This window comes from Agelaius phoeniceus, chromosome 8 (assembly GCF_051311805.1).
Source record: "Agelaius phoeniceus isolate bAgePho1 chromosome 8, bAgePho1.hap1, whole genome shotgun sequence".
Lineage (NCBI taxonomy): Eukaryota > Metazoa > Chordata > Aves > Passeriformes > Icteridae > Agelaius > Agelaius phoeniceus.
The window spans coordinates 28,685,633-28,711,669 of record NC_135272.1 but is presented as its reverse complement, the minus strand read 5'-3'; the positions used below and the strand labels follow the sequence as shown (position 1 = coordinate 28,711,669).

The following is a 26,037-nucleotide window of genomic DNA, read 5'->3' as shown; positions in this document are numbered from 1 at the left end:
ATATTTAATTAGCTGCTTGTGTAAGAACCTAACTCTCAAGAAGAGCAGTTTCATGAAGGCTTAAATAACAAGAAATGACTTAGAAATTTTGGTTTTGGCTGTAACCTGAAAATTATTGACTGTATCAATTTATAAAAGCTGAAGTATCTTCAAGTAAGCAAAATGTGGCTTCTTCCTGCTCTTTTTTAATTTGTGGTTGTGATCAAGTTCTAAGTGCTGTGATTATAATAGCAATAGTATATCAGTGGGCTCTGTTCTGAAAGGTGAGACAGACTTCCTTACTTTTGCATGGTAATGTTTATTTGAAAGATTTATAAAGGAAATCTAAGGAAACTATTTCTGTCCCAAACAGAACTTTCAAGGCTCCCATAGAGTTTTGAAAAGAAATTCCACAAATGTGTTTGAATGCCAATGATGAGATTATTGGTGTGGGGGGGGGGACAACTGTGTGCTCACTGCCAAACTGTTCATACACTGTAAAAGTTAGGAGATACAATTTCTGTGTCAGGAAAACTCAGTCCAAAGTATTGATTTCTTCAAAATCATCTGCAGATTATGTAAGTATCATTATCTTTTATACAGGATAAACCCATAGTAACATGGGAAATATTTAACCGTAAGTATTAAAAATTAAATGGGAAAATAGGAACAGAGATATGATATCTGATTATGTATTATCCTTGGATGCTACAGCAGTCATTTGCAGATGTCAGTCTTCCAGTTTTCTGGCAGGTAGATAATATCACCTCAATTTTATAGACCAATGAGGTAACAAAAGAAAGGGAGTAGCATGCTCAGGGCTGCTCAGTGAGCTGAGGATAGCTAACATTGAAAATTGAGAATAAGCTCTCAGTTATGAACTTTAAACTCATTATTTCTTTTTCTTTCCTGACTATAATATTACTCAGGTATAAAGTACATGGCTGAGCTGTTTACTGAGGCTGTGGTAAAGCAGTGCTCATCCAGTGTCCATGTTCCATGTCCTGGATTGCAGAGGAAAGTTTATATGGTTACATTCTGCTGAACTGGCTACAAAATCAGTCAACTTCTCCACCCTGGGCTGTGCCTGTTTATTTCTCATCTCAAACTGTGGAACAATAGTCCTCTGATGAATTTGTGCTTTCTCTCAAAATAAGACTGTAGTCTCTTTTTGCCTTTATGGCTTGATTGAGATCAAGTTAATGGCAGAGGCAGAGATATGTGCACAGATTCCTATCAATAAATGGTTTGTTTAAAATAAAAGGGTGCTCTATTATGGGCCCTGGTTCTAGATTACAGTGGGCAATGAAGAAAAACAAAATACAAAAGAAAAATTTAGGGTTTTTTGGCACACAAGTGGATTTACAAAGTATCAATGGTACTGCTGTATTACTGACTAGAAATTCACTTTAGTTTGGAAAAAAAAAAGGATAATTTGAGCACAGGTGTGGAATATTCTCTAGTAATTGAATATATTTCTTTGCTGAATTGATGGTGCTAGAAGTTACTAAAGTTATCAAATTAGGACCTTTGTTTGACTAATACTGAGCTTTTGTACTAAAGGGAAAATGGTAAAGTCTCCAGCTTTTTCTATGTATTTCTCTCAACTCTTTTTAGCATTAGAAATTAGTAGAATCACAATTACTGCCAGACTTTTGAAAGCTTTTGGGGTTTATTTTGTGCCTAGTTTCTGTAGATCTTCTGAACCTGTGCTAAAGCTCTTGTAACACATGCTGACTGGTTTTGCTTGGCAAAGTTTTGTTACATTTGGCATGTCTCTCTTCTTGCTGCAAGAAGTTGTAGTATAGTGACATTCTGTGTTACTGCTCTGAAAACAGCCACAACCCATCTGACTATCTGGCATCAACAGAGCAGCTTACTATTATCTGAACTGGGGTATTTCTTTCAGCTTCTATTTGTCATTGCAAATTTTCCTAGTGATATGAAATTTTTGATTTGATACAGGCATCACTGCTATGAGAATGTGTATCTGACAGTGGGTACATTTTAATGTTAAGGAAAACATTTCAGATTACAGTCTTAGAAGCACTATGATCTGAGCTGAAGAGCAGGTTTATCTTTGCTGAAGGGAGCTTTTCCAGTCAACCATGGAGTTAAGGCATTCCTCTTACACATTCGTCCTCGAGGCGTGAATATGCATCCCTGTAAGTGTGATGACTTGGTGGCTTGACTGTGAGACTTGGATAAAATACAGCTGACCCTATGTTTTTTAAAAATATTTCTTCTGCTGTCACAGCAAGGAAGTAGTCTGTGTTTGAGAGAAGTTTTGCATCAGAGCCAAATTGCTGGTCTGCTTTCCTGTGAAAGACTTTTTTCCTGTCATTTGCTAGGCACTCTTATGATGAAGCCTTTTCTCTCTAACAGTGATTACTGCTTCATCTCACGTGCCTCACAAGCTTTATTGTTAACCCAGTCAATCAAAATTAAACTGTGTAAAATATTTAGTGCAAATGGCCTAGAATGGTAGCTAAGGGAATGTCTTCATCTCTTGTCATCAAAGAGAAAATATTTGTAAATCAAATGAAGACAGAGAAGCAAATGCAAGGAAGGTGAAATATTTGGACCAGAGGGGACTGCTTTAAAAATGGTGTTTTGGGTACATGGCAGCAAAGGTGAAGGTGAAATGGCTGGATGATGACCAAGATGTGTAAAAGAATGAACAAAAAATTGGTGTGTGCTAGAGCAGCAACATGATTTTATGGAGTAGGCTGTATAAGTAAAGATCTGTAAATGTATTTAAGCAGTGAGGCTGGATGCCAGAAGGAGGGGAAGGTAAGGAAAAACTGGAAAGCAGTTAAATGTTAAGTTTTGGAAGAGAACTGTGACAAAATACTTCCAGCTATATAATGATGATTTGGAAAATAATGAAAATGCAATGAAAAACTAGGAGCACAGCTGAAAGCTGTGTTGGCAGATTTACAATATCAGTATTAGGAAATGTTCTTCAGATGTTTATTCCAGGGCCACCTGGAAAGGTACAGTGAATACAGATCAAAAAGGCTTTGTGAAAGATGAAATCAGGCTAGATTTCAGCTATTGCTTAAAAATACCTCCCCTTCAGTCCAGCAGAAAGTGGAAGTAATATAAATGTTTGGATTTTCAGAGAACCCTGACAGGCATATATGATGTAATAGATAAATAATAATCTAAATTAAATATAATTTTTTTAACAATAAAGAGTCTTACAGCTAAGCAGCAAGCTGAACATTAAACCCCCCAATTTTTGCATGACAATCCTCATGAACTTTATATAGTGACTACTTTTTTGGAATGTGAGCCCTGCTGAATCACTATTATGAGATTTCCTTAAAATGCATCACTATTTCTTTACCTGTATCTGTGACTTCCTCTACTTCCCTGAATAAAGGGGTAAGGATCAGAACATGGTCTGATGTGAGCAGAGCCACACAGGTAACCATAGGCAGGTCAATGTCCAAAGTGCTTTGATCCTAGGAGAATCAGAGTGCAAAGGGACAGTTTTACTGCCTGTCAGCAATAAAACAGGGAGGCAATAGCTGGTTACTGTGACCTTGCAGATGGAGTCACACACATAGGTAAGCAGACCGAGAAGCTGGAAGTGTGAGCAAAGCAGCTGTAGGATTGTCAGAATGTTTCTAAGCAGAGAGCCGTGATCCAGACATTGCTGAAAGGTTATTTGGTCTGATATGCAAGGAGCCATAATTAATAATAGTGTCAACAGCTTTGAAAGCTTCACAGCAGCCTGCAAGTTGCATCAGTGAGAGGTTTGACTTGCATGAGTGAATCCCTGTTTATGTTGAGTATACAGGCGTATGCCTGAGGCAAACTGCCTTGTAAACAAATGTTAAATTGAATGAGCAGTATTGCCAAAATATTTACTAATTTTCCTTCTGGAGTCAGGTGGTTGAAGCATGACTTCTATGCTTTTATGGCACAGAGGTGGCCTGAAAGGAGAAGAAGGATTAAAACTTAGTTTGCAGGGCTTTGGCAAGGCATGCCAGGAGAGACAAATTTTGTCTAGGGTATGACTGATGGGTAAGTAGGCATGGAGGGCAGAGCTGACAGCTCCTTCCACGTTGATAATTCAGTTTGACTGAGACCTTAAAGACAGAACCTGTCAGATCCTTGTTGGCCTTGCCATAGAAATGCTATTTGCCAGTTGTGCTTCAGAGGAGAGAACATGGTTAGTCTTAAGTGTATTCCAGGTGATTAGCATTGTGCTCCATAATTTATAAACTGATAGTTGATTTTATTCATAATATTGAGTATTGTCCTCTTGAGAAAGATGCCCCCTCACCTCCAGTTCTGCTTCTTCCTCCTTGCTTAAAGGATAACTAATGAAACGAAGAGTCCCTTTTTCCCCTCTCTCCCTTGGTTTGATTAGGAATTTTGCTGTCCTGTCAGATATTGTAGAAATACATCCTCCAATATCAGAAGAATATACAGAACTTAAAATTGCTGGTGTTACTTTCCTCTGTCCTTTAAGTGAAACAAAACATGGTGTTATGTTGGGTACTGTTTAGAGACCAGATAATTGGACAGACTCTGCTGCTCTGTGTGTAAGAAACTCGAGAAATTTCCAAGCATGGGAAATATGATTTTCTAAAACAAACAAAAGAAAAGCCTACTGACCTTGCCACCAAACCTTGTTCAGTCTGTCAAGATAGGAAAGACTTCAGGATAGCCTAAAAGAGAGGATGAAAAGTTTTGTCTTTGCAAAAGTAGCTCAATTTTCTCTGGATGTGCACTTAGTGCTGTGGACAATCAGACCTTTGAGAAGCACTTGTTGACCACTTCTTGTTGCATATCAGACCTGAACATCCAAGAAGCATGCAGGATGCAGTGACCCAAAAAGTTACCCACCTTCTTTTCTGAGGTTTCCTTAGCTTAAGAAAAGCAGTCTGAACAAGGAAAAAGGTCCTGTGATAAATTCTACTTTTACTTCAGAGTTGAGGCAAAAGAGCAGGAAATTTTGGCATGAAACTGAATGAATTATAGAAATGGGCAAGAAATTAAGAGGTAGCTGGCAGAGTTAAGGAGAAGGCAAATACTGTTTAAGACCACATTCCATCTGAGTTCCTGATTGCCTTCTACCTGTATTCATTCCTTTTTGGCAAACTTTGAAGCTTCTGTGTTGGTGGAAAGCTAATTTCTGTTGAGAGCATCTCTGACTGTAGGAATTAAGTCACTTCAAATTCTTTCCCTGAGAACCCCAAATTACTCCACCACAGCACCCAAGATTGCTAACCTTTGTCTCAGAGGAAGTGTGTTGATTTAGCTGCTGCTGTGTATAGGTTCAAAGCATCGTCCTTTTTTCTTTATTTAAATTTACATTGTTGAAGTTTTCTAAGTCTATGAAAACATTTAAACTTTTCCCCCCAACCCAAGGTATTACTTCTAGTAAAACTAAGGTATAACTAAAATATGTTTTAAAAGGCTCTGCGTAGACATTGACCTGTCCAACTTAGTTTATTCATTCAAATTGGCTGGGTAAAATTAAAAGTTAATGAAAGTACACAACTGACACAGGAAACCTAGCAAGTAACAATAAACCTCATCAACTTAACATGCAATCATCCTGCTTAAAACCAATAAGCATGCCAAACAGGCAAGACAGGTTGTGTTGAGAATGATTCTAGATTATCTTGTTGTAATGCATTAAAGCTGTAGTTTGACCAGTTTTATTTTAAAACCAATATTACCACAGAAAGGAGTGCCATGCTTGTGAACTTACTGTTGGTTTCTACTCAGTGCTGGTTTCTATATCCTTTTCCACCCCCTTTCCCTGATCCTTCTTGCTCTGGGATTACTGGGTGAGTGTAGGTGAGGCATTTGAGGAGCTCATGTACATAAGCAGGGAGGAAGCAGGAGGAAAAGCAGCTGAGGGCTTTTTTTCTACTCAGTGCCTCGATGTTGTTTACCACACTCACCTGGGATGTTTCCAGTGCTACCCTATACCTGAAACTAGGACGGCAAGAGGCAACTTAGAAGTGTTAAACCAGACACACACCTGAAACATGACACCCTTTCCTCCCTGTACATCCCCGTGCTGAATTCTTGGGCTTTGTGTCTAGATGACAATGTTTCAGCTAAACATGCCCCTTCTTCTTGCACATAGTGGTGTGCAAATAAAACTTGAAAATAGGTATCACTTGCTGTCTCAGAACTGCCAGGGAGGGAGCCTTACTTTCAAAACCCATACCCCATTTTCTTCTTGCATCTGCTTATCATGGATTCAGTTTTTCTTTCTGTAATTAACATATCATAGCTAAAGGAGCCTTTTACTGGAAAAGATGAACAGTCTTCTGGAATAAAAGCAGACAGACTGCTGTTGTTTAAAATGTAGGTAGTTTGTATGTACCTAAGTCATAATGTTGATTTCAGTTTTAAATTAGAAAGCTGATGAGTCTTAAATTCCTGTAACACAGACTTTCCTAAGCTAATCTCCATAACATGAATGAATTTGCCATGGGGGTAATTCAGTGTTTTGAGAAATACATGTTTTCTATTTATGAGCTGCAGGTACTGATGTAGGAAGAAAATGGTAACATAATTTCCATGAATACTACCAGTATGTGTGTGGGAATGCCCAACTGCAAGGAAATTCAAAGGCTTGGCAAGCCTTTCACTATTGTGACAGCTCCTTTCTAATAGCAGCACACATCTACATAACACTTGACAGATGGGCTGGTTTGAGTACCAAGTTAGAAATGACCACAGCCCTGCATTTCTGCCTGGGGAGAGTCATGCTGAACAAGGTGCTGGTGCTGTGCAGTTGCCAGAGAAATCCTTTTTTTCCTGCTGATGCTGTACAGCCACTACTGACACCCTGGTGAGGTGGTCTGTGCAGGAACCTCTCTGCTTTACAGCAGGGGTTGGCAGGAATGCTTTCAGTCCCCTGGATCATAGTCTATTTTCAGCAGTAAACACTGAGTATCTCCAAAATCTGCCTGTAGCTGTAAGCAACAGGTCCTTGTATAACACATTCTGTGAACAATGACAGCAACCACTGCAGGGGGAAAAAATGGGTATGAAAATAAGTTTCATAGGTCTTGGAGTGGGAAACTTTGTGCACAAGCAGATGGCTTCCTTCACTTGTTCTAAGGAGCTGATAGTTGGGGTTTTTTCAACTTCTCAAGCTTTCTGTCATCATGAGTTGCAAGAGAAGAGCAAAATGCCGTTTCACATTTGCATAGTATGCTTTTAGGAAGTCATCTCTGTGATAAAGACTGCAGAAATTGGTGTATGGATCACTTTTGTCATGAAGGATCTCTACATTGCACTACAACAATACTGGTTCTTCAGTCTTTCATTTCATATCCTTACCATTTTTTGCTTCTGTCCAATAGGTAAGGCACAGAACTTCAGACCAGGTAATGGCTTTGAAGATGAACACACTGAACAGCAACAGAGCAAACATGCTGAAAGAGGTTCAACTTATGAATAGACTCTCACATCCGAACATCTTAAGGTACACTGGCTTTTTTCTGAATCATCTAGAGATAGGTTGTCTTTAGTAGGGCTCTCCTCTTTCCAATTTTTATTTAGTTATTTTTTGTTGTAGGTTTATCTGTTTCTGAATGTGTTAGGATCAATGGCTAATTTAATAGATGAATGGGAGGAAGAAGAAAAGACTTAAGAGAGAAAAACCCAAACATGGATTTTGCTATCTGGAGTTTACCAGTAATGAGTAACTTGTGTTAGACAAAAACAAGTGCTCACATTTTAAATTTCTAATGAATCAATAAAGTGATATGAAGAGTGAAATTTGACTTCTTTTTGTGAATTTAAGCTATTGCAAATTTAACACTATTCAACTAACTTATGGTTACTAATCTTAAAATTAAAGAATGCAAAATGCCATAGCTGTTCCCTAGTATTAGGTCTGCTTCCTAGTTTTTGGGATTTTCTTATTGCAGTGTTGCAAGGTGGGATAAGAAGGACTGAAGAAAAGAAGCTAGAGTTGAACTAATCTAATTTATATGCTTGTGGAAGGAAAAGGGTAGTTCTTGCTTTGCAACAGATTACTACATGCAAATCCAAGATGTTCCAAGGTGTATCTTGTTATTCCCTAAACCATTTTAGTCTTGGTTTCTCTTCTATGGTGATGTGACAAGCAATTAACATAATTGGCTGAAGCCATAACATGATGAAATTTGAAGATGTGATGATAGTGCACCAAATGATCAGTTCTCCTAAGCTGCTCTTGCACACCTGGGATCCATTCCTGATCTCAGTTCTTTCTGAAAAGTTTTGGAGACACAGTGAATTCTGTTACTAAATTTCCTTTTCTTCACCATTCTGTTACATAGTACAGACATAATACTGATTCCTAAAATCCTTTATAACTGATTTTTCTGATCCTTGAAATCCTATCTCAGTCTTCATCAACTGATTTGTATCAATATTATCCTGTGTGTTTCCTTCAGTATTTATGAGGACACATAAATGTCAGAAGCATTTGAAATATCTGTAAGGAGCATCCCATTGCTTCATGTGTTTACTAGTATTCTTTTTCTTAAAACCTCAAAACCCTGTGAATTTAAAGAATTCTTATTCATTGTAAACTGTGTTGGTTTTACCATAATATATTTATTCAAGTGTTGTAGTGATCTATCCCTAAATGCAATTCCTAGTCTGTTTCCTCTGCTCCAAGGTGAGGTGCATTCCAAGCAACTCCTCCTTCTGTTTGTTTGTTGTTGTTCTTATTTTTTTTAATTTAAATTATATAATTGATCTGGTTATTTAGATTTCAGGATCATTAATTGTGTCTTATATTTATTCCCCACATTTTCCCTTGATTTCCATTTTTCTGAATCCTTTGATAAACAGCATATGACCCTGGGACTGATAAAGCTGCTTTTCTAATAAGGTTTGTGGAAAGAGTAACTTTCCAAAGTAAAATTGGCATTGTCAGAATCATCAGCTCAGTACACTTAATCAGTTTCTTTATCAACTTTGTGTGGTTGGTAAATCTTATTAAAGAAAAATCTAGCTCTACAGCTCTGTTCAAAATCAATAATTTAATTTGGGTTGGGATGAGGGAAAGTAGGAAAGGGATATATTGACAGGCCAAAAGCATTCAGTTGTCTCTAAATATAACCCTGCCCCCTCTTGAATGGGATTACAGAGGTGTTGCTGAGAATAAAAATATTGTGCTCAGTCCTGAGTAACTCCTGAAATTTAGGTGTCTTGTGAAGTAAAAGAGATCATATTTGTGATGTACTGGTCCCCTCTGGCCTTAGAGCCTATGAATAATTTGAAATCAGCAGTGTTACACAGATGGTCCTGAAGGAAGAACAATAATGTATGAAGCAGAAAAGGAATTTCATTTGTTCTTCCAGTTATTATCCAGGACTGGCAGAGAAATCTTTTTCTTTTTGTGCTCAAGTAAGCAGGTATGAGTGAATGCATCAGAAATAAATTACTTAAATAGAAATGGTCTATCTTTGCACAGGTTGTTTAGAAGAATAAACTGCATTTGATTTATGAATTGCTTGATTTGAGGCTTCTTCAAAAAAAGCAGGCTCTGGTAAAATACTGCCTTTTTCTTATCTGTTAGGTAAGTCCCCTTGCTACAGGGAGCAGAGTTATTCCTACAGGAAATCCAAATGAGAAAACAGTATTTAGTTTGAGTTGGTTTTTTACTGAATTATAATACACAGTAAAAACTACTACTTTTCTGTGTAGGACATAACTTGATGGTCTTACATATTAGTTATGTGTCATTTAAGTTTTTGTCTAAGTTTTACTGCAGTGTTTTCAATTTCTTTATGTCTGGGAGAAGATTTTGCCCCTCTTAAATGTTACCTGCCTATGTGTCTGTATATACCTGTATATAAACAAACACATGCAATCCTCTCTGTTTGGATTTCATAAATGTGTAAATCGTTAGTGCTTCTGCTAGTCTTGTGAAACAGCTGTTTCCCACTTTAGAAACACATAAAAATAATTAATGCTAATTTGCACTTAAAGTGGTGAGAGGTTGTGTTGCTTGTTTGACAACATTGTGCTGTCAGATAAGAGCAGCTGAGTTGTATTGCTGAGAGGTTTTTAGGAAAATGTTCTAGAGTGACCTGTTCCCACTGAAACATTTTCTGGGATTATTTTTGGAAATTTTAAGATTGTATTAGTATTTAAAGGGAGCATCCTCTTCAAAGAAGTACTAATATATAACTTTTTTCCTGGGGCTATGAGCTATCTCAGTTCGCTGTTAAATATTTTCTTCATCTAATTTCTTTCCTTTGAAGTTCTTCTGTGTTACTGAGTAAGGTATTTTGTCACTAGCATCAAGTTCACTTTTCTATTGATTAGCCACTGGATCTCCTCCACATGCCTTGAAGGTGTCCTCTGATTTTTATGTAATTCATCTCTGAGCTTCTTCATCTCCTCTGAGCTCTGGGGCTACCTACTGTTAACTTCCACTGTAAACAAGTTTCCTTCCTTCCTGTTGCTAGCCAGTATGGATAGTAATGGGTTCTTAGGCTGAAACATTGGGATCACATTGTGCAGTGGTTGATTGAACCAGGTGAGGACTGCAAGGTGCTCTGCCATCAAATGGCTTGTAGAATTATGGAACTGGATAAATACTGGCTTTACAGCCTCCACAATCTGCTCTCAAACCCTCTCAACATGTGTAGGATAGCAAGTTAATGTTTTAGAAAGTGAATGTCAGATTCAGCAATGAGGCATTTATTTTAGTACACTAAAACCTTCCTTAAGCTGGGAGTGTGTTTTTGAACATCCTGATGAGTAATACCTCAGATTTGTTACTGAATCAGTGTTTTTGTCCAAGAGCTCTTCTGTAGTTTATATACTTAAGTGTTATGGAAAGAAGATGTTCTTCTTCCTTGGAGTGCATTTTGTAGCCCAGGATCATCATTATCCTTTGGGTAATTAAAAAACCCATCCCTTTGCCTGTGCTCTAAAATATATAGGAGCTTTTTACAAGCTGTCAATTCCCATGTGCCCACAGTTAGCTTCAAGATGTTAATGTGAAGATTTTGGTACTTTTGCTGTTGATTGTACTGATGTTACTAATAGTATTGCTGACTATTTGAAACTGCTTTTCCTTCTGTGCTGTCCATATCAACTCCTTTTCAGAGTTACAGATGCCTTTTGAGGTTTTTATCCAGACTCTGGTCACTCTTCTGGAGTGTGAGTTTGTCAGTAGTTGCTGACTTCCTTCCTTTCCTGGGCTCAATAGAGATTACCTAAAGGTGCACCTGTGTTTTTACCTTACTGATGCTTTTGCACATCTTGAGGAGATGGAATTGGGTCAAAGTGTTTCAGTGTTTCAGCTTTTCTTGGTGAGTTTCAGTTTTACTTGGTGAAGTACTGATCTGGGTATTTAAGCTTTAAAGGCAACAGGCTTTATTTGCCATGGAGTAAAAGGCTAACATTAAATTTCCACACTCATTTCAGTATTTCTGTACTCAAATTCTGCTCTTGGCCAGCCATATAGATCCATCTTGATTAGAAGAAAGATGTAAGTGAAGACTTTAGTTTTCACTTACCAAGTCCCTAGTAAGTCTACCGTCCCCATGGTAGGATCATAAAGATTCCAGTGGTCAAATATATGTGTATATGTAAGCTTCTAATGTATTTTCCATGAAGAAAATGAGAGGCTGCCCTCTATTAGAGGATTTATTTTGGCAGAAAATAGAACTTCTTTTTCAGCCTGTTAAGGATATTTTAGAATAGAAGACTCCAGCTCTTGCAGCTACACAGGCATGATGGTAAAAAATAGGGGATTTGGGAGGTTTTTTTGTCTGCCTTCCTCTTGTTTCCTATTTCAGCTAGCAGATGTGATTCTAGAGGCAGAGTAGGTGTTAACTACAATGTAGTGACTTTTTGTTCAGTCACTGTCTGGTGTTTATAACAAACTATGTATGGTTTTGGTTTGCTGGTTTTTCCCCAGGGTCCAGGTTGGGGACATTTTAGGAATGGACAGGGCAGAAGCAGACGAATGGTGTTCAAGGAGTGTTTTCTTTGTTTCTACCATCAGCCTCATCTCCTGTCTCCATCTCACTCCTGCATACAAGTTAAACATGGAGAATTAAAATGCTTTTCTTCCTCTTATCTACATTTCTTCCTGCCTTGGCTGTGGGATGTGCTGGTTTTATCACATCTTCCCTCAGACAGATGGTGAGAGGAGGTGTGGAAAAGTGAGCTGAGGTTGGGGTTTGTACCATGTGATGTTTACTATAGCCACTGTAATACAGGTTAGCTGATACATGGCAAGACTGTAATTGCTGAGGTTAGGGAAAACAGGAGTTTGGAACATTTCTCCACTTCTTTATTAGCTTGTGTCCTGTTTAAAGTGCAGTGCTCTTCAAGGGTTGGGTTAGATCAAGCACCATGGTTATGAAAGGGTCTGGTCTGTGCTTGTAGATGTGCTCTACCATTTTGTTACTTTCCTGAATGCTGATGTGCTGCTGTAGTCATGAGTTTTCACCCAAATCAAAGTAAGAAAATTGGTCTGGAAAGGACTCAACAAATCTCCATCCTTGTGTCCTGAGCTTGGGAGCCTTCAGTCTACAGCCTGAAAGACCTGATAGCTTTTTTTTTGGTAATATCTTGCAGATGTGTTTTTCTCATACAAATGAAGTGGTGTGCTACCAATGATTCTCCATCTCTTGTGCTGTCTCTTAAATTGGTGTATCTTCAATTTTGAGGTAGAATTTCAGTCTTTAATATCACTATTGTTTGCATGAAAAAGTATTTCTTTATTTGATCTGTACCTTGGGGACTTAATTTAAAACATTCTGTACACAGAAAGTCTTAGCTCATGTCTTAAGCGTTCTCGTGGGAGCACTTGGAGGTATTGCTGCATGTTTGGCTGTGAGCATGCAGGCAGATTGACTCATTGATTAAATCCACCTTCTTGTGTGTGCAGCACAAAAATAAGCACACTGTGTGCATATTCCATGAACTCCTTTCAAGGAGAATTTTATTTCATCCCCTTTGAGACAAATCTATCACCCTGGGAACACAATACCAGGGATTTTTTTTTGTGTGTGTAGTTTTATCCTTTCAAACCTTCCTTTTGGTTAAATTGCTTGTGATGGACTTTGTTACAATAGCCAGAAGGATGGATTTTGTCTTTTAACATCCTTTGTCCTGTACTGAACAGTGCTTTAACAGGAAAGAAAATTGCTTTTTCTTCTCTTTGTGTAACGTGGTTATCAAAAAGGAGTATTTTAGAAAAACAGTGTACAAGGCAGCAGAAGAGAGGCTGTATGTGTTGTGTGTAATATGTTACAGAAATTATAGATTAAATGCCTTACCTCTTCTAGAATCAAGATGCAAGTGTAGAAAACTTAAAATACATTTTTAATCTAGCGTGGTTCCTAAACCATTAAGGAGGGCCTAAATGCAGACTTAATATTTTTATTTGCCCTCTTCCATCTCCAAGTCAGTGCAATGAAAAAAGCATGTGTCTTTTCTGACCTTTTGTCTCTGTTACTGAGCCTGTACTAGAGGCTTTTGCATTGGTGTGTTTGGTTTGTTTCTTTTGTTTAATGTTATCAAAGTGCTGAATTTTCTCATATAAGCAGTAAATTTTTGAGGGCATCAATTTCTTTTGTTGAACTGTAGCTGCCCCAGGTTTATCCACTGAGCAGGAATGTGTCCCAGTGAAGTTCTTTTAACTGGAAGCATGTGTTCAGTGTCTGGATATCCACAGAAGCTGTGTGATCTGGATATTAGTTTTGTTTGATAAATTAAGGCAAAGATTTCAGACTGAAGCTACAGTATTGAGTCTCCCTTTTTTTGTCCAGCATTTTCTCCCTTGCCATCTGACTGAACTGAAAGTAGTTTGTGTAACCACTGTGAAGGACTAAGAAATATCCAGACTTCTCTTGATTTTCTTTAGGAGGACAGGTTTACCAGATTGATTGTTTATAAAATGAGATTTCCAACATGTGTATAGATTGCTGAGATTTGTTAGAAAGCATTTGATAGTGGAAATGTGCTGCACTGTATTTAGTTGGGTGGACTCAAGTATCATCCTTTCTATTTGCAGCTTCTAAGAAAAATTTTCCAACCAGATTTTGGAAGTGTTTCAGCTTGCTGATAAGGCCAGATACACTGTCTTGAAAATAAACTTCCTTAAATCTGCAAATGATCTCCTGTTTTGTGGATGATTGGCCTACTGGAGCTCATTCCAGCTAGAAATGCTTATAGGAAGTGTAACCTTTGGCTGACAAGGCATTCTGCTGGAGTTCACCTACAAGCACATTTTGGCTCAGGAGACAGTGTGTCTAGCCAACAGGAATAATCTCAGCTGTGCTGGACCAGCATGTCAGCTTCCTATCCACACAGCTTGGAATCTCATCTGGGGCAATCTCAGAAATTGAAACCATGTTAAATCTTGCTTGGTAATTGTATTTCCCAGTAGCAGCTGGGTGTATTATCTTTTAGTGAAAATCCTTTCCAACAATGTCTTGTAGCAGTTCTTGGCTTAACCAAGTGGCTTATTATTGCTTGATAAAACAGCTAAGCAGAAGTTTTCCAGAAATTTGGATTGCTAGAGGTCTGTTCTATCAATTTATTTTCCAGAGCCTGAAAACTGAGATTCATTCACACAAAGTTTAAATGGCTTCAGTATGTTGCTTGTAAGCTCATTAATTCTGTCTTTATCAGTGTATTTGGTTTCTCTTTTCCTGGGTAATAGTTTCTAAATATGTGGGGTTTATAAATGTATCTTTATGTCCAGCTTTTTTTCCATGAGATCATGATATGGAGCTTTGTTTTTTGATTTTTGATTCTTAGTAGAAATCCTAAGCATGTGAGAATTTTTAAACTTACTCTTGGTAACTTCATTCAATGTGTCTTTGCTGCCTTAAGCATAGGTTCACAAAGGTAATGATTTTGTTTCTATTGAGACTTCCCTTGACCAAAACGGATCAAAATATTATTATTTTAAATTACTTCATCTCAGTTTTTGTTGAATGAAAATATTGCCATAGCAGGTTAATTTTGTGTAATTGGACAGAGAAGATAGTACTTTGGAAAGTTGTCTTATAGAGAAAGTAATATATTGGAATTGTGTACTTTCCATTTTTGCTTGAGAATAAAGCCATTAACACCATGCCTGATAGCTCTGGAGCCTTTCAGAATGAACTAAGAAATAGATTTATGCTCTGAAGAAGTCTGGGTTTCTTCATCTCAGGAAGTTTAATTTGTCAATTTCTTTACAAAATTGTTCATATGTTGATTGCTGTATGAAGTGAAACTCAGAACGAACAATGCTTTGCCTACGTGCTATATCTAAAAGAAGCTTCTTCCCTTTCTTCTGAGGGCCTGATCATGCCCTATGATTCTACATTAAACAAGAGGAATTGGATTTTCAGTGTCTCTCAAATTAAAATTCCTATATTCGGGGAGTATTGTTTGAGTGTTTGAGGTAAGAGCAGGCAGTAGACGTTCTAATTCAAGCCTTGCTACTTCTTGGGTTATAAAAACAGATTTCCACAGCTCAGATCATGCAAAGGACCTTACCTATATTATTTTGCTTTGGCTGCTTGTAATTTACCAGTCAGCTGTTAGACAAGAGAACAGTGAGGATCATTCATTTCTTCAAAAGCAGCTTAGCTGAACTAGCATTACATGTCTTGCATCATTTTGTGTTTAAATTCGGAAGTGTTTCAGGATATAAAAGGTCCTTTTCCTTTGAGTTGTTGTCCACAAGATTCCCATGTCACATTTAATGAAATCATACATGTCTATGTCTTATTTGCAAAATAGAAATTTCTGAACATTATGGAAATGACAGACAACTTGGTTTTGCTTGCTGAGACCAAAATCTAAATGCTAAAACTGAGAATTAGTTAATCTATAAAGAACGAACGCTTGAACTGTGCGGGGATGGCTCTAAAGTGTTTAAAATGTCAGCTTTACTGAACTTTCTCATGGGAGATGTTTACTAGTAGCATTAATTTACATTTTGTCACTTTTAAGTTCAGCTTGTATGGTGGTAAAAATGAGCTTTCAGTTGTTTATGGCACATTCTGTTGCTTTCCAGAGAAACCAAGGGTGGCAATCATTACTATTAACAGCAGGAGTCTGAAAATTGTGCAGTGTAGGTAACACTTGTGGAATGTGTCTATACTGGATACTACTGAAACTTGCTTCTATCCAAGTGTTGGAAAGAGGAGTTTGGGGAGGGGAAGTATACATTGCATATGTGCTCTCATATTCCTGAGTGGTTAAGAATGGGATAGGAAGAAACATCTTTATGCTTAAACAGCAAAATGCAAAGGGAAGTAATTTTCTGTTTATGCAGACCAACAGTGGATTACTTGGCTTAAACTTCCTTAAAATAGGACTCTGAGACTGTTCCCTTCTGCATAAATCATTATATGTTGGCCTTTGCTTATAGTCAAATTAATAACTTTCCATTTTGAGGTTGAGCTGTCTCCTGTGCTCTCTTGGAACTGCTAATTCAAATTATATTATAGTGTAGGTACATGATTTTTTTGTAATGAGATCTTTAAATAATCAGTGGTGAGGTATGCAGTGTCTGTGAGGCTGAATTTTTTTTTCTCTTTCCTCCTTTTTTGGTGTATCCTATATTAGTTGTTTTAAAGAACAAAAAAGAGGGGGGGAAAAAAGCCCAAACCACTTTTCTTTTCTTGTTTCTTGTAGGTTTATGGGTGTCTGTGTGCATAAAGGACAGCTACACGCTCTTACTGAGGTAAGACTATTTCATAATATACATACTGAATATGAAATATCCAGTTCTCAGGACAGATTCTGCAATTGCCATTCACCTTGAGTGAAGGTTCTTCTATGGTAACTGGTGAGTTAATCACTCACTATTTGCTATGTTAAGGGAAGATTGCAGAATCAGCCCTCAGAACTCCACTTACAGCCCTTCTATGTCTTTTCTCCTCAGAAGCACTTACTGAGGTGAAAAAAAAAAATCACAGTAAGAACATAAAACTTCACTGATAATGTTCTAAATGAGAGATGTGCATTACCATTGAGCTGCCCCTAAATATTATTTGTTTCAGTGACATTGCATTGTATTTAAGTCTTATTTACACTCCAGTTGTACATTTCACAAGTGAATCAATAACATTTCAGCTGGGTTGTTATTGTATTCACTCCCTCCCACTTTCATATTACAGCTTAATCTGGATCCCCCATAAAAAGGAATTATTTCATTGCCCAAGATGTAGGTATCAAATATGAAGCTGAAGTTTCCATTCATATGTGTTCCCACCCTACTTTATTGGGTTGTTTGTTAAATCCCCCTGTACTGCTCAGGAAAAACAAGAAGAGAGTATTCTCTTGTTAGGAATAGTGCTCCCTGTTTAGAGTAAAAATCAATAAAATGCTTTGCCTGTTGAATTAGTTTGAGTACAGACTAAAAGGAAACTCGTGGTTGGTAAAGTTCATGTTTCTTATTTACTTCTGTATTGTAGGAACTGCTCAATTAAAAGATTAACCCTTTCCCACCCTCCCAAAGACAAGTCTGCTATTAATTAGCAATTTAAGCAGGTTCCTGGTATGATGTGCTTGCCAAGGACTGCTGTAAAATGAGGAGGCTGAGGAGCTGTGTGCCAATTAGCAGGATATGTGTCACCATCACTTTCTGTAACTTAAAGATGTCACTCTGAGGCAAAGATGCACATATGTGGGCAGTGAATTTCTTCACCTTCTGGGGTGACAATGTTGTAGTTCTCATTCTAGCTGCTATTGCAGAGATGCACTCTGGTTCAGTGTCTGTATCTCTAGTGGAGCAAAGGTAAAGAGACTTGCAGAAATTTCAAGATACAGCAGGAGTGTGAGCACTTTGCCATGAAAGGGACAGTTTATTTGATTTATTCTTTCTGTTTTTTTTTTTCTCCTCCCTGTGCTCAGTAGAGGAAACATTCCTAAGATGGCTGATCAAGTTATTCAGGCAGGCTTTGCTAACATTATTGCTGATTTCTTTTGGATATCTGGTAAATTGAAACAGGGAGTTTTGGGCCATTCCACTCACTGAACATTATCGTAGAAGAGGTGGAGCTTCATAATTCTTTATTGTACTTAAACATGGAAGATTTTACTCAATGTGGGTTTTTTGTTTGGTTATTTTTTCCCTTCCTTCACAGCAGTTGCTTACCATTTAAATAACCCTCCCCACCCAAAAAGCCAAGAAAATGAAAACAGCACAGATGCTTCCTCATAGTGAGCTAACTTTGTAGCTGCTGCTTTGTTCAGCTATTTTTGAGTTCTTGGCAAGCAAATAAATCTAAGAAAGACTTCAAAGAATAACCTTTTATAGTTATAATTCAGAATAACAGAAGAGATTCCTGAAGCATCTTGAGACCAAAAAGGAAAAGAAGTTTACTGCAACGTTTTGAGAAACAGAATAGCTTTAGTGACATTATAAAAGTGTAATTAGTGATTACTGCTTTTCTTCTGTGAACAAAGATGAACATTTAATGCCTTCAATAGGAAAATGACAGAAATGGATGTTATAGGGAATCCACACACAATTTTGCCCAGTAACATAGCTACTCTTAAATTTCAGAGAGCTTTTAAAAGTTAAAAACTGTATGTGCTCCAAGTGATGGAATTGTCTTTTCTGGCAACAGTAGTAGCATTTTTCTTCTTCAAGTGTGTGTAGAGTAATACTTGAATTCTGAAAGCTTCTGGAGGTTGGAGAAGGGGGCTGAAATGAAGAGCTGAAGGAGTTATTAGTAAGACAGACAGGGTGAATCACCAGTTCAAATATAGCCCAGGAGGATAAACAAATTGGCCACTGTCTCGTGGCTTTTTTCAGCTTGTGGTCCACAGAGGTGGTCTCCTTGCTCCCAGTGCTCAGCATAATTGACACCAGCCTGGCACTGCAAGTGCTCACAACTTCTGCCAGGGTTTCAGTTCTTTGGAGATGAAACTGTTGATTCAGAGGCCCATTGGTCAACAGGTGTCTGAGTCACTGCAGGGAGAATCCTCTGGCAATTGCCTGTGCTGGACCTGTTCTGTAATGGATTTAATTATCCCTTCTTGTGTTTTGAGAGTGCAGTTGATGATATGCCTATGTATGAGGGATACAGCACCACTTAGAGCTTATGTCTGAGGGCAGCACGATGGGAAATCATGTTTATTTTATATATGTGTATGTTTCCATAACAGAGGAAGTTGAGAACTTGTGCCAAATGTTTGGTGACTGGATTTAGACAACTTGTGCGATTAACAGGCAGGGCAACCTCAAATGGTGTTAGAGGAGCACTGAGGATTTTGTAAGCCTGTTAAGGGGCTGCATTAGGAATATGCAGCACTTTGTTATTGGAAGGCAGAGTTTGAAGCATTACAGATTTCTTTTCTTGCATGTTTACAGACACAGGAGGCTTAAACACAGGAGTAGATCATGCAGAGCAGGTTTTTGCCTGAGGAAGGTGTTGATCCTGTGTATGCCTTGGGATTTTCCCTTTTGGCAGCATTTTGTGTTGATTTAATTTTCCTGTCTCAAGTGGCTTTTGTTTTTAAAACTCTTGAGCAAGAGGCAATTTCTGTTTGTTTTGGTTTTTTTTTTTTCAAAATAAGAATGGAAATGTTTAATTATAGACTGCATTAGGACTTTGCCCTTGTTCTGAATCCACAGTCTTATCAGTTTTGATAATCCAATTTTTTTTTTTTTTAAGTTCTCAAGCCAGAAGCTATGGTATATGCCTCTTCTGCAGTAATTCAATATCCTTAGATTGACAGAACAGCTTAGGCTGCCAAGGACCTCTATCCCTGCAAGCACTAAGTTAAGAAACATTTAAGGAAAGCAGAGTAAATGCTTTAATGGGTGTATCACCCAAATGAGCTGGCAGGCATTAGACTGCCTCACTAATGTTGAGCTCATGAGCACAGATTTGCCATGCTTGTTTTCTCTAAAACCAGAAACTGGGTATTCCTTTCTCAGCATTCAGCTTTAATCTGAAGCTGCTGGTTTGTTTCTGTTTAGCTACAGGAATCTGCAGTGCTTCCTGCTGTACTCACATGCCTCTCCAAACTAATTTCAGCCTTTCCCTCAGGCCTCTCTGTGTTTTCCAGCCACTTTCCTAATCTGACAACTCTCTTCACTTCCATTTCCTGGCACACAGCAGTATCATAAGTCTGGAGAAACTTGCAGAGTAGCAGAGTCTCTGGTGTCAGCATGGGATGCTGCAGAGCATTGAGAGGCCAGCTCAGCACTGCTGCCAGGTGAGCAGACAGACAGACAGACACTGTGTGCTCAGGGGACATGGAGCCTGAGCCAGTGGGGAGCAGCCATGGCTCAATAGCAATTGTGTATGATTTTATCCCATACACATCTGTCATGGAATGGCTGCATGGGCAAACATCCATTTTAGATGGAAGACAAACAAATTTGTGTGTTGTAGGTTTTATAGGCCTGTGCTATTATACTGAAACAGATAAGGTAGCAGCATAAAGTCTAGCATATAAAAGTCACTTAATACCTTCTTGCAGATCTTGAATTGTTTGTTGAACTCAGTTAAACAGGTTTATCTGAATTTCTAAGAGACAGGTCAGGGTAAAATCTGGTTATAATTAGATGTATATTTATATATGCACAGAATGAATCATACAGCTTGATAATTCCTTCTGGAAGGAAATGAAAGCCTTGGCAGTTGTGTGTATAGAAGATGAGGAATGGAAAGTTATTGTGTGTTGATTGGGATATCTTGAAATTGCAGTGCTTCGGGGACAATAGTTAATTGTTGCAACACAAGTTTTATGACTATTAATTCATACTGGGTGATAATAAAAATGTGTGCAAATGCACTGCTGCCACAATCTGATTGCTCAGTGTGGGATCTGACATGCAATGGAACTTTCTCAGGCAGAGAGCAGGGCTGTTGCAGTGTGATAGGAACATGTGGTTGGTGATGGAGGGGTAGCACAGTGTTATTTTAGCCAGCAGCTGTGTGAGCTGAGAGCTGCCTGAGATGCTCTCCTGAAGCCTTTCACATTTGGTCCTTGCTGGTGAATGGCAGAGTCAGACTCATGGAACACCACAGCAGATAGCTGGGGTGGGATCAGAAGCACTCAGTGTAGCTGGGCAGTCATGGTTTTCAGGTGCTGTTTCATATGGCAGCGGGAAAAGTGCTAAAGCTCACTGTAATGAAAATGCCACTGTCCTTTGAAGAGAGAGGGTTGTTTTCAGTAAGTTCTTTGGTGATAATGGAGAACTTCCCTTCTCTGCTTTCCTTCTCAACAGCAATAATTTAAGTAAACAATAAATGCAATTAGTGGAGTTTCAGATTTTTGGAGACCTTCCTTTTTTAGCATTTTTTCTTTTTTACTTTTGGAGATAGCACTAATTAGAAAGAAAAAAAATATTGAAAGCTTAAAAATCTCAGAATTGTTTCAATGGTGCTGAGTTGCCCTTTTACAAGGACTAGAAGGTCTTAAAGTGGGAAAGTTCTTCTGATATACAGCCTTTCACAAGCAGAGTAAATAATTAAAAGTATTTAATTATTCTTTCTTTTTTCCTCCCCTCAGTTCTTGGTTATCTTTCTATGGAGAGCCTTTGACTCTAGAATGGAGAAAACCAGACAGACATCACTTAGGTCTCCTCTTCTGAAGCTTTATGCTACAGTTAAAATAGTAGTAGTAGTAGTAAATGTATGTAGTCATAAATTGCCTTCCAGATGGCAATTGCACACTTGTGAGAGTTTTAAAAAGGCCTGAAATACCATTCCTTCCCTGCTCCCTCCTTTCCTCATCTCCTGTAAGACTCTCAAATCCCTACTTTTGTTCCACCAGTGTGATTCATACTGTTTGAGTAACTTAGTTTTACTCATGTAGCACTACAAATATTTAACTGAGCTTTGGTGCTGGCAGTAGGCTGTCAACTCTGGAGAACTGGTGTCTTTGGAACTGTAGTTCATATTAGCACTTGTTCTGCAAATATTTCATGCAGCAAAGGAATTGTTCCTGCTTTAGGTATTACCTAAGCTGACATTTAGTTCCTGGATAAGTTGGCTCTGGTGGTATTTCTCAAAAAAAAAAAAAAAAAACCAAAAAAAAGCAGAATAGCTGTGATGTGAAGTTGGTAAGTCTGAGCTTGGACATGACTGAAGAGAAAATTACAGCTGTGCTTAAGGTAGCACCAAGTAGAAAAATAAAAGAATTTGAAGGACTCTCATTTTCATCCTGTTAGAAAATATTACTTATTTCCTGGATACTGGTGTCCAATTTCTAGCAAAAAACCCCAACAATTCAGAGATTTATTAGGGAAGTCCTTGAATTCATGTTAGATAGGTTGTACCTAATGTGTTCAATGAAGCCATACTGAGTAGAGGCTCCCAGATCAGTTTGTATTCCTTGATATCTTGTACTTACTAATGCTTGTGCATCACCTCCCCTTGCTTATTGAAATATTTCCTAGACACTTTATATAGTCCTTCTGACTGAAGTATTGGAAAAGGAGGAGGAAAAAAGCAGAGGGGTGGGAGAACTCTAAAGATAATTTTTTCCTTTATCTCTTCTCAGATTTGGGACCTAATTCTGCTCCAATTTGGTCTCATTTGCATACATAAAGCATCTTCCTTGAATGCATGAAGGCCTTGGGCAGTATGTAAAGTTATTTGTTTTATGGTTTTGTGGTACTGGTCACTGCTTTGACTTTCTGGAGGAACAACATGAGCAATGATGCAAGCTTTCTCTTGGATGTTTCTGTTTACAGCCCAGAAGATACAGAATATACCTGTTAATTCTAAATATCTTTCCTTTAGGGGAATGAATCTTGATACAGAACAGTGTAAAAAGGGCATTTACTTTGGAGTAACTTTAAAAAAAGATTATCATGCAATGATGACAAATGATCTTTCAGATGACTTCCAACAACTGACAGCCAGAATTTTTAAATGCCTCCTGGCTGTAGGATGCAGCAGAAGGGCTGTGGTGTAAACTTAATAAGAACTCAAAGTATGCATAAAATTCTGCAGATTAAATTTATCCTTGTGATCTCTCAGCCAATGAATAACATGACCTGTGGATTAATGCTGTAATAAACCTCTGCTTGCAGGCTCTATCCTCTTTTTCCGTGGTTCAGATACTTTTTGTAGCATTAATTGGAGCTACAGCTTCACTTTATGAATGAAGAATGCTTTCAGTGGTGCTGGGCTAGTGCTGGAAGGTAGCTGCAGAGGCAATCTGGGCCTCCACAGGTGTAAAACCCAAGAGCCAGAAGAGTTAAGTTTAGCGCTATTGAAAGTATGTCAGAGGTATTGAGTCCTGCTAAGCTATGGTTACTTTGTATCTTTCCTGTAATGGACTTGAGTTTTAGACCTGGATAAATTTGGTTCCAGGAATATATGCTCTGATGATGAGAATGGTTATGTGGTATAAAACTAGAAGTATCTGTTGCTATTATTTATTTGCCTTTTTTGCTGCTTTTGTTGTAAGACTGGAAGTCCAGCCAGCACATATCTATGTTATTTCCTCTGTTAATTCAAATGTTAATTTGATTGTTTGGGTTGTTTAGCTTTTCCCTTACAGGAGTCATTAAGAGTTAGACCTTGCATGTACTTGCCTCAGGGTCAACAGAAAACCTTTCACCAGAGCCCAGGGATTTGACCTCTAGAGAAGAGTAATGGTAACCTTGTCTGATGCAGCAGTAGTTGCACTCCCCATTAATGACTGTGTGAGCAATCACTGTAGGCCCTGAGAAGAGCAAGGTCATGGCAGCAAAAGTAGGGTTTGAAGCAGAATGGGGAAATAGCTCAGGTATTAGGAAGACTAGGCTAGTCTGTAATGTAAAAGGTGAGAAATCATTCCATTTCATTGGCATTATTTTTTCCAGCACTAAATTAGGATGAATAGATCATGAGATGTCTCTTAGGGCTGTTTGCTGTCTGTGTAGTGCTTTTTTCACAGAATCACAGAATGGTGAGGCTGGAAGGGACCTCTGGAGGTCACCTGGTCCAACCTCCTGCTCAAGCAGGACTGACTGGGGCTGGTTGCCAAGGCCTGGTCGTAGAATCACAGAATGGTTTGTGTTGAAAGGCACCTTGAAAAATCATTTTGCTCAAATTCCCCTGCCATGGACATAGACAGCTTCCAATAAACCAGGTTGCTCAAAGCCCCATCCAACCTGGTCTTAAACACTTCCAGGGATGGGGCATCCACAGCTTCTCTGAGCAACCTGTGCCGGTGTCTCACCACCCCCACGGCGAAGAATTTCTTCCTAAGATCTAAATCTAAACCTACTCTGAGTTTAAAAACATTCCTGCTTGTCCTTTTAAAAGGTCTCTCTCCATCTTTACTCTAGGTTCCCTTCAGGTACTGGAAGGCTGCAATTAGGTCACCCTGAAGCCTTTTTTTCCCCAGCCTTAACAATCCCAATTCTCTCAGCCTTTCCTCACAGGAGAGGTGCTCCATCCTGATCATCTTGATGGCCCTTTATATTTCTGCTCTTGAGAAAAATCACTTATCTCACTACTGAAAAATTGTTGCAAGTTAGTAGGTGCTTTTAAATATCTTGTTAATGCTATCATCCTTTATTAAAATAATAAAAACTATGGTGAATAGAGATAAGGTAAACCTACAAGATGCAAAAAGCTGTTACTGTGTGCCTGCCTACTGACACATCTGAATATTGACTTAATATTCTGGGGTTAAAAAACCTAAGCAAGTAAACTTGTACAGAAAGACAAACCTATTGCCTGTGCTTTCTACTTCATTGCACATGAACACTAGGACTCAGTTAGGAAAACTCAAACAAACTTTGTTGTTGCATGCAGCAGCTACCTGCTGAAAGGAATATAGGGACTTTTCTTACAGCTGAAAAATTAGGAAGCTTCTGTTTATATTCCAATATGAATGTGTTTATAAGATGAAAAACCGTCTAGCAGTAGATGATAGCAAAGTCTCTAGCAATATAATTTTGAAATTATAAAAATCCCTATTCTTTAAAGTGAAAAGCTTTGGGACGTGCTTTGAATTTCATTTTTCAAAGTATAATTTTTAGCTTTTGCTTAAATTATTTTGACAAAAAATAGATATCTATAAATGTGAGTATTTAGTAGATGGATATGTGTATGTATCGGACAAGTTATTTGTTTGGTAGTACATACAGACCTTGGGCTTACTGGTTTCTGTGTCACTTGCAAAATGGTTTCTACTATATCTTTGATCATTTTGAAAATGCAGTTATAATTCTTTTTATAAGCTTGGTTTGGTGCCGACACTTCCCTTCATCTCTTGATTGTTCATAATAGAATTTTAAAAATACTTGTCAACACTTGAGCCATATTTGGTCTTCTTTTTGCACCCTTCACAGCATATGGACTGTCAGGAACAGTTCACTTAGGTTCTCAGTTTAATTTATAAAAAGTGGCTGAATGTGCTCTCTGCAAATCTAGTTTGTGCTTTGACAGCCCAGCTCTACCTCATCCTTTCTCAGTCCTATGCAAGGCACTGTTTCATCTTCAAAGCAGAGTCCTTTTTCCTCTGGTTTTGTTCTCTTCAGAGCAGTACAGCATCTCTCTTCAACCTGAGACATCCCCATATGAAAGACACATTTTGCAGAACTGAAGAGACCATTCCTGGTCCCTTGATCCTGTCAAGAAGCACAGGTGCCTCTAGAAGCAGCCATGCCCTGGTTAAATGGAGAGTGCCAGACAAACCAGCTGTACTGGCTTAGTGAGGGGAGTGTCTGCCCTAACTATATTTTTTGAAAAAGCAATAAAAGTTACAATTCAGTTTTCAGTGACAGTTCAATATAGGTTAACAACTCTGAGAAAGCTGAGTGAAGGTCAAAAGAATATGAGCACCCTCATTTGTTTGATCAGCTAAAGATGTCCCTTTTTTGTTGAAATGATTCTGTAGGCACTTGCACTGAGCTTGTTCAACCAGCTGAGGAGTTGCAGACTGGTACCTATGTGTACCTTGTGTGTGAGAGCTGAGTCAGGCTGATGATGCAAGAATAAATCTAAACATGGTACATGTAATAAGTAAATGAGACTGTTCAAAGTAAGTAGAGTTTAAGAAACTTGCAGAAAAGGGAGGGGGAAGGTCGTGGTTTTTACAAAGTGTCACACCGTTTAAGCCTTATGTTGTAATTTA

The 26,037-nt window shown here is 38.2% G+C and overlaps 1 protein-coding gene across 5 annotated transcripts in view; it reads left to right on the top strand.

Moving 5' to 3' along the window:
• TESK2 (testis associated actin remodelling kinase 2) overlaps positions 1–26,037 on the top strand; it is a 76,413-nt gene that overhangs the window by 17,826 nt on the left and 32,550 nt on the right. For 2 of the 5 annotated variants that reach the window (XM_054637965.2, XM_054637968.2), the window contains exons 3-4: positions 7,329–7,450; positions 16,630–16,678. In XM_054637965.2, coding sequence (XP_054493940.1) covers positions 7,329–7,450; positions 16,630–16,678 — 171 coding nt within the window. Of the gene's footprint in view, positions 1–7,326; positions 7,451–12,564; positions 12,657–16,629; positions 16,679–20,066; positions 20,167–26,037 lie in introns of those variants that run through there. The other 3 variants (XM_077182456.1, XM_077182457.1, XM_054637969.2) reach the window with 3 other exon arrangements.